The sequence below is a fragment of the Cryptotermes secundus genome, unplaced genomic scaffold (assembly GCF_002891405.2).
Source record: "Cryptotermes secundus unplaced genomic scaffold, Csec_1.0 scaffold2154, whole genome shotgun sequence".
In the NCBI taxonomy this organism is placed as follows: Eukaryota; Metazoa; Arthropoda; class Insecta; order Blattodea; family Kalotermitidae; genus Cryptotermes; species Cryptotermes secundus.
Genome location: NW_019743682.1, coordinates 93,275 through 102,704, shown reverse-complemented (window position 1 = coordinate 102,704; position 9,430 = coordinate 93,275). Strand labels below are relative to the sequence as shown.

Below are 9,430 nucleotides of genomic sequence, written 5' to 3'. Positions count from 1 at the left end.
TCCTCTGGTCTGTTAAGGTGCAAATTTCGCTACGTGAAATGTTACAAGATGTGGATAAGAAAGATATACCTCAGTAATTATTAGGGCTGACTGTATCACTCTTTCTCATAAATAAGTACATAATATTTCCCTTCCATGGCTATGTAAATCTGACATGATTATATTTAGGATGCTGCCTCATCATTATGTGACCACTTCAAAATTTCTGTAATTACACAATTTTTTGCCACTGTATGTACCTACAGTTTGAGAGCCGTCCAGATGATGCAGAATTCGTGCGCCTGATGCATGATCTCCAGTCAACAGAAATTGTTGGCCACAAGTACCGTGGGTACACACTTCTCACACAGGATGGCAGTAACCTGAGGAGTATTAAAGTGAGTATGCTATTAAGTACAGTGATTTCATTGAGCTGTGCCTTGGATCAGTATATTATCCTATGAAACAGCCAGTTGCCTTGCTACACATCCTGTATTTTGTACCCATTCCTTTCCTGCTCGTCAACTTCCAGCCTATACCTCCACTCCTGCATCCACCAAGGCCCTTCCTACTGTTTGGCATGCTGTAAATGTGTTATCTATGTGCGGGATTGAGCAGCTGAATCAGTTCGAGCTCCAGCTTGAGCCATATATTCTGAGAAGGTTAAGCCCAGGATTTCAGAATGAAAGAGCAGGAGGTGAGTCAACTCTGCCGGTTCCACCACAGTTTGACTCTTTTATTCTCTAGCCCTACCTCACATGTTATCCCTGGTGCTGTGATTGTAAAGAGTATTGTTTTGACATTTATTCACTGTCTTCGGGTCTTAATCTGGGAATTCTATATCTCTGTATTAAACAAAACCAATAGCAGTGAAATACTGTAAACTATATATGGGTCTATTGTGTTCTTACTCGTATCATGGCATCATCTGATTGTATTCTTTTGGGTTATTTATTGCGCCCCATTGACAATGTAATTTGTCTTATTCACACTAAGTAATTCGGAAAGAACATAAGAAGCTTTATTTAGAATCCTACTTCTCAGAATCCTGGGAAGCAAGTCTTATACAGTCAACTCTCGATTATCCGGGGGCGGATTAACCGGTTTGCGGCTTAACCGGGGCTTTTTNGAGTTACCACGAAGACAGACCCTTGATAAACGGTCTGTTGCCAAGTTACGCAACAGTGGAACGAGGTTATGCAACAGTAAGGAAAGCGACGTTTCTCCATGCTGTGCCTAGCTGAGCTGAAGTGTGCTGGTTGCTATGCAGCAATATACAACTCTCAGCAGCGTTTCCCATCTCCACCTCTGTAAACACAGCAATTACACAACAGTGAAGCGAGGCGCGGTTTTCCGCTGTCTGACTGAGGGTTTATAAGAGAAATTAGAATGTGTTTTGATTGTTACTTGGGTTTGTTAACCACTTACAGGTCATAACTACAATTACTTATAACTCACTTGCGGTTTAAACACTTTACAAACCCTACACACTATCATCAGTATAACACGCATTCCATTCTTCTTCCCGCGGCTGTCTCGCACTCACTCCAAATACTCGCCAAATACTCCAAATACTAACTGACGCTGTCTTTGGAGGCTGCTACATTTCAACTAACACTGAACACTGTCTCATTTCACTTGATATAACTGAACTCAGCAAATGCTAGACTTCAACTGAACTGCTTAGTCAAAGTCAAAGTCACATTGCGACTGACAGCCAGTCAGTCAGTAAATCTTGGTGTCGAGCCCCATCTGGGGCCCATGACCAGATATTTATTACTGTTTGACAGTTACAGTCTTGTTTTGTGTCGGGCGCCCTCTCTGACAAGAGGATGGGTCTGTCTTTTGTATATGCTGCTGGTCCTTGCCAGTGCAGTCTTCTTAGGTCTGAGTCCCTTGGTACTCACAACCATATATGTGTACTACTGTCTCAGATTTAAGACTTCCCGTTTCCTCAACTCTAAGGAAAAGGGAAGTCTCAAATCTGAGACAGTAATATATGGTCGCAAGTACCAAGGGACTCGGGCCTAAGAAGGGAGCTGAAGAATCTCCACTGCTAGAAGCAGTTAGAAGGCAGCAGCTGTTGGAGATATCACAGACTAGAGGAGACGTAGTGTGTAGTGACTTCTAAAGTGTGGATATCAGCAACAGTTCTCTAACTACTCGTAGTTCCTTGTGATGAGTACAAGTGGTCAATAAATCCAATTTTCAAATCCCTACCCCATCTATAGTACCACACATAAATACATAACACTATTCTTCATAGTCACAGATATGAGACTTGAATCTCACGTTAAATTCCATTTGTTCACATACACAGTATGTAACTTACACCTTCAGTAGTGATAATTCTTGTTATCAGGAAGAAATTAACAAATAACAGAATTATATCTTTCATGACACAATAATTTTTGTTCATTCAATAATAATTGCTATTAAATTATACATTTAGAATTAAATTTTGGGAAGAAAATTTTTTCCGCAATCAGCATTTATATAACAAAATGTCAGAAACATGTTTGAGTGTCTCACAATACAAACCAGTTCAGAGCTACCAGAAATGATGCACTTGGTGTCTGTCTGAAACAATATAATCGATATCATGACCCAACATATAAATGCAAACAGAATCATACCATTAACCTACTTATCAAACAGCCTGTAAATTATCTGGCTGTGACCTGTGTCCAGGGTTGCATTACTGGTAGGGCAGAGCCTTGCCTTCTCCATTATGTTCTGACATGCTATATGTCCCTCCCATCATCATGGTGGTGTTATGGTATATGAGTTCATCTCCTTCATGTGTTGCCATGTGTTGTGGTGAGCTGATTTGCTAGCATACAGTTCTTTTATAGGAAGCTTAACCTATAAACTGTGTACTGCTGTAATCAAAATGGAGACATTATTAATATTCTGTAGTAGTTTTGAAACATAATATCTTTCATTTGTTCATTTCAGTTCTACCCTGGAAGCAAGCAGCCTGTCTGGTTTGTGTTCACTGGTATAGGCTCACAGTGGCCAGGTATGGGGAAATCCCTCCTCACACTGCCAGTTTTCGCAGCTGCCATCAACAAGTGTCAGGAAGCTCTGAAGCCACATGGTGTAGATGTCATCAATATCATAACATCTGATGATTCCAGACGCTTCAGTAACATCCTAAATTGCTTTGTGGGCATTGCAGCTTTCCAGGTGTGTATTCAAAAATGAGTGATTCATTGTTCTTATGTTTCTAAGAGAATGTGGCCAAAATTTTAAAATTTTCCCACAGAACCCTGTATGACTTACATGGATGTGTCTGCCCAGAAATGCATTACATTTTGTGTAGAGAAAAACAGGAAGAATGTAGGCTTTTGTTGTTATTAACTATGTGTCATGGAGCAAAATGTATTTTGAGGTACCAGTATGTATTTCTGATGTAGGTTGGGCTAGTGGACATCATGAGGGCAGTGGGAATTGAGCCAGATGGCTTTGTGGGCCTCTCGCTGGGAGAGCTGGGCTGCAGTTACATGGACCACTGCTTCTCAGCTGAGCAGATGATGTTGGTAGCATACTACTGTGGCCGTGCAATCCTAGAAACAGAGCTCATCAGGGGTTCAATGGCTGTAGTCTGTAAGTCTTCTACATTCAGTCACATTGCACAGAAATGCATGTCTGTTGCTCATCCATTAGGATAAAGAGAATGGGATTGTATTTGTCTTTGCTCAACTGTTAGTGCTTTAGAATTGTGTTAGCAAGATGTCAGACCTTGACCAGCACTGACTGAGGATTCTTGTAGTTTTCCTCAGTCCCTCCAGCTTACTAGCTAGCAGGATAGCACTTCAAATTAGTCCATGACTGGTTTCTTCCGCATCCTTCGAATTCATTACACAGCAGTCATCCAAGTATTGAACACTGTATCATCTGAGCTTCATACTGACATTAAATACACCATAAATGAGGAAGTACACTATAAAATTGCTTGCATTTAAGGGCCCTTGATTTTCTATATGTGTACAGAGACTGACTAACCTACTTCAGCTTTTTTGTATTCTTTATTAGTGTCATCAGGAACACATTGAAACGGCACCCTAGAGTGACCTGCATCAGTTCACTTTCCCTCACATCCTTCCAAATTCATCATCCTTCATCATCCATCATTTGATGCAGCTTGGTTTAAAATTCATTGTGTAATAAAGACATTATAATGAAGTAATTAACTCTTTGTTGATATTTGGCATTTAGAGTTCTCAGTCCACATTCTCGTTTTATGGTGGTCTAAGGAACGGTATGTATGTATGTATGGAAGAGGTGCTGCATATGTTTCATCCTCCCAGTCTAATCTATTACCATGGAGCTGTCTGCTTGTGTCTTATCACATTGTGGTCCTACAGGTCTTGGGGCTCAGGAAGCCAGGAAGCTGTGCCCACCTGACATTGAGGTGGCATGCCACAATGGCCCTAAATTTTGCACACTCTCAGGTCCAGCTGAGCCTATGAAGAAGTTTCTGAAAATTCTACAGGAAGATGGCATATTTGCTGAGATGATGGACTGTGGCAACATTGCTCATCACAGCAAGCACATGTCTCCAGTTGGGCCTCTCCTTCTCAAGTACCTGAAGGAGGTAAAGCACCTTCAATGTTCATGAGTCTAATGAATCTCACAATAGGCACATCCTGGGTTATGTTTCTTAAATGTGTAGACTGGTTTAGAGGGGGATAGTTTTAGCAATCTATGACAAGAGAGTTGGGTAGTTTCTTCTAGTCAGTTATTAGATATATCTGGGTTAAGTCAGATTTCCATGGTTGATCTGCGTGAACACTGTTATGAACCCTCAGGTTTTATGAAATCAAGTTGCCCAGCCAGCTGTATAACTCTCAACATTTTGAGGGAACCTTGCAGCATTGGATTTGTTTAATCAATTAAGGTACACAAGGTACTCTGTTTCTGTAATGTATATATGGGGCCAGACGTTTAGACAGTCATTGCTGTGACATGGCAGTTTTTTTTTTTTTCCACCTCTTGTGAACATCCTAGGCCAGAGCCACATGAGAAAATTGTGGATATTAGCTACAGTAACCTGGCTGTTCAGTTTCCCTTGTGTTTCTCAGACCATCTCAGTTATTTTTGTATATGAAGGTGTAATGCTGATTAAAATTCAAAAGGATTAGGGATCAGGAAGTGTGATCAGAATTAAAAGGACCAATAATTTATTTGTGCTCTAATAAAAATAGTATTTCCCAATTTCATATCGGAAATCTAAGACTCATGCGTGTCTAATAGTGGAAATAGTACATTCTCTTAGTTGTCCTTGTGCCCTTACAGTTTATCCCACATGCAAAGCCCCGGTCTCCTCACTGGGTGAGCTCTTCAGTTCCACAGAGTGAATGGAACAGTCCAACAGTAACACATTCATCAGCTGAGTACATCACCAACAACCTGCTTAATCCTGTGCTTTTTGAGGAGGCATCACGACATATCCCGCATAATGCCATCACTATTGAGATTGCTCCACATGGGCTACTGCACCCCATCCTGGAGCGTTCCCTCAACAAGGGCATTACCAACATTGCCCTTACACAACGAGGTTACCCAGACTCCACTGAGTGGCTTCTCACTGCTCTGGGCAAGTGCGTATTTTCTTCATATGTGACATGAAATCACTGGTGGGCATTATTGGGAGTAGAGTAGGAACATGATTGCTCTCATTCTGAGTATTCAACAAATCTGACAGGAAGAGGAGTTAGGAAACTACATGGCAAAATAAGGGGACCTGGTGGTCTTGGGGTGAGATACTGCACTCTTATTCAGACGATACTGAATTTTGTCCCCTGTCAGATTTGTGTGAAGATATTTCTACTCATATGTACTGAAAACATCATCTCATTGAAAGATGAAACTTTGGACTGTGAAGAATACCAATCCCCCTCCAGTGGTTTAGAGCCCAAATGAAGTTCTTGGCCCCTTCTGGCAACCATAATCCTTAAAATTGTCATACCATTAGGACAACGATCCCATTTGTTCTCCCACTTCAGAATAGGATTATATGCTCTTGCCTTGGTGGACAGAGGTCAGAAATATCGAGCAGAATTGAGGCACTAGAACCCAAGCAGCCTACACACCACATCACATGCACATTTCTGTATTTATATATTCTTGAAGTTTCCTGTGGGTATTTAATCTTCATTGACTTGAAAATAGTTTCGAAAGTATTCATAACATAAATAATACACCTCATGTGAAGCCACAGATTTTGTCAAGAAACATTCCTTTGTCTGTTTGCTATTCATGATCATGAAGTAGGTCATCAAGTCATTGTGGTCAGACTAAGTCCAATTGTCCCCTCAGCTGGTGACAGATTCAGCTGTAGATGTCAGTTGAGTATCTTTGACAATATTCCAACTTATTTAGGCCTCCAAGTAAAGTGTAATCAAGCTTGTCCAGTTTTGAACGAAACTGATTTTTCAACAAATTGTTATCTTTCATTCATAATTAATTTACTCCTGCACTAATTGAAAGGCTGTTTTGTATATCTTATATTTATTGGAACAGGTATTTGGAATGGCCTGATGACATGCCTTGAGTTTAATTTGAAAACATATACATGAAACCCTGGCATCAAAAGCTAAGCAACAACTTGCAATCAAAATTCAGTTATATCACTGAAGCATCTCTGCATAAATAATTTTATTTTGGGTTATTTTAAGGAAAGATTTCAGCAAACTGAAAATGGATATATTTGTGCTTGATATGGCTGGCATCAAGCATAGGCACTGACATGCCCAATGTTGGCACTGAAAGGTTTTATGAACCCTGAGTATTGCAATCTCTTTTATTTCTCACAACAGTTCTAGTAGTGGTATTCTAACTGTTGCAGATTGTACGAGCTGGGTTTGCAGCCACAGCTGGCAAACTTGTATCCCCCAGTTCAGTATCCTGTAAGCAGGGGGACTCCAATGATTTCACCACTGGTCCGCTGGGAGCACTCAGAGGACTGGTACGTCATGCACTGCACGACAGAGGTAACTCCATATTTTGATTGTCTGTAAACTTGCGTGTTTTCTGCAATAGCCAAACACAGCTAAACACAGATATTTTGTTGTGTGACTTGATGTTAACACTTTGCACTACATGAGCTGATTGGAATGGCTCAGTGTACTTGCGTTAAAACTGCCACTGCCAAAGAGTTCTGTTCATTGTTAATCATGTAGTACAACACTGCTGTCAATATGTGGCATCAGATGTGATGTACTCATGTCCAGAGGAAAGAATGGGCTTTCACACCAGTTATACCTGTCGCCAATTTCAGGTAATCTGAGGAAGTTTCATGGTTCTTTCTTGTAACTGAATTTATCTCAAGCAGCCTTGTGTTCCCAGCAGAAAACTGTATGCCAAGGCTTGCGGTCAAAGGGCTAAACAACAGCATTCACTCAACCTAGTAGTCCATCTTTGTACATATTTCTAGCATTACATAATTCCATTACATGGAAGATTTCAGGCATATACCTTATAGTTGAATTTTGTTACCATGTTTTTAATTCTCAGCATACAAGATTATGATATATAACAATATTGTCTATCTTCTGCAAACATTGAATGATGGCAATTTAAATATAGACATTGCTCTGTCGCGGTGTCATTATTTATGTAAGGTAAAGTTTTCCCTGTGCTTAACTAATTGAGAACTGTGCCATGAAGGTGTATGGAGGAGTGAATGTATAGATCCACATTTTCTTCACCTTGGCATTAGCTGGAGGTGAGTGGTCAGCTTCATGCACTGGCCACTTTACCCCCGGAGAAAGAGTCCCCTGTACCCATTGGGTAGGAGATTGGGCGGACCCCAGAGCCAGTCTGGACAATGTGGAGAAGAGAGAATTCTTGACCCTACTGGGACTCAGAACTCCAACCCCTCAGTTGTCCAACCCGTAGCTAGTCACTATACTGACTATGCTGTCCCGGCTCCAATACTCATGTTTGATACAAAAATTACTTTTTGGGTAGTTACAGTTTCTCATATACACATTTTCAGGACCTCATATTTAAATGCTTCTAATATTTCATCCACCTTTTGAATCATACAGTAACTATGCTGTTATTTGTTCTAAGCTTTATTGGATTACTGTGGAATAGCATGGCAGTACTTCATGGCTCATAGGTAAGAAGGTTAAACAGCTACTGGCCTAAATACTGTGGCAAAAAAATTTGACAGTCACACCTCTCCCAGTATCACAAACTATGCCTCTAGAGGGAAGTATATGAAATTTATATCTCCTGTTGCATACTTTCCCAGTTTGTTGTATAAAAGTATTTAAAATTAAATTTTGTCTCACATGTCTGTGTTCTATGTCAAAGATGTGTATTTTCATGCCATAATTTCACTCTTGCCATTTTCTTCAGATTATGTTTATATATGGCTTTATGTACATGGCTTATGCCGTAATTTTTTTACAGCCCAAATTCAGATCTGGTGAGCAATCTGTGTCCATCAGCTTGCAGGATGAATCAACGGAATACTTGTCAGGACATATTGTTGATGGCAGAAATCTGTTTCCTGCCACAGGCTACCTTGTGAGTTTTATGAAACTTTATCATCCAAAAAAGGATACTCTTTCCCTCTAAATGTAGTTTCAACCAACATAATGGGAATATGCTGCCCCATTACGTCTTGTATTATTGAATTTTCTTGTAGTTTACAAAATAAAGCTGATTTTCATTGTGTGTGTCTGATATAGTTACGTATAACTGAATCATTCATATCTAAAAAGGGATTATGCTTTCTGACCTTGGACTGAGAGTTACAGAGTCTTACATATATATGGTTTTCTTCAACCAGCCATTGTTGTCTCATAAAGTATGAAAATGAGATAGATATCTAATTATACTGCAGGAACTCCTCTGCTTATCTCATAAATACTTTCATAATGTTCACACACAAGCATACCTGAGAGGAACTAATCTCCTGGTTTCCTTTGATATGACACAGACAGTGTAGAATTCGAAACTTCCAACAATTCTTCTATTGTTACGTGTGTATTCTTTGCTGTGGAAACGTATTTACCGAGCTGTTGCCTAGCAATGAAAGGGGGAGTACACATGCAGACATAAAGACAGCAAGGAGTCCTCACAAGCCTACTTTTATTTTTTTTCCTGAAAAAGGAAGTTGGTGTCTCCACCTTATCGTGGTGAGGGGGTTTGAGTATGCCAAGGACCCTGAGAGCTATACCAGCGGTAGCGTAGCTACTGGCAGGGCCTCCCTTACTGGACAGGTAAAAGGGTAGGCATCAGATGAAGAGACACATGAAAACCCAAAAACTGATGCCGGAAGCAGCGTTATCAGCAGTGACTTGAAGCACAGAGCAAATGATGCTCGAGATGGTTCAAGTTCGTATAGCAACAGGCGTGACCAGAGTGGTTTGAACGGCTGTTGTACTGCGATGTGGAAAGCAAATGGAAAAACTACCACATTATCACTTTT

At 40.4% G+C, this 9,430-nt stretch overlaps 1 protein-coding gene across 1 annotated transcript in view; it reads left to right on the top strand.

The window, feature by feature from the left end:
* Positions 1–262: 262 nt before the first annotated feature.
* Positions 263–9,430, top strand: part of LOC111874303 (fatty acid synthase) — a gene marked incomplete at its 5' end in the record, with an annotated part of 84,064 nt that continues 74,896 nt past the window's right edge. The window contains 7 exon segments of the mRNA XM_033755402.1: positions 263–377; positions 2,938–3,168; positions 3,399–3,588; positions 4,350–4,579; positions 5,281–5,585; positions 6,833–6,977; positions 8,407–8,523. Coding sequence (XP_033611293.1) covers positions 263–377; positions 2,938–3,168; positions 3,399–3,588; positions 4,350–4,579; positions 5,281–5,585; positions 6,833–6,977; positions 8,407–8,523 — 1,333 coding nt within the window.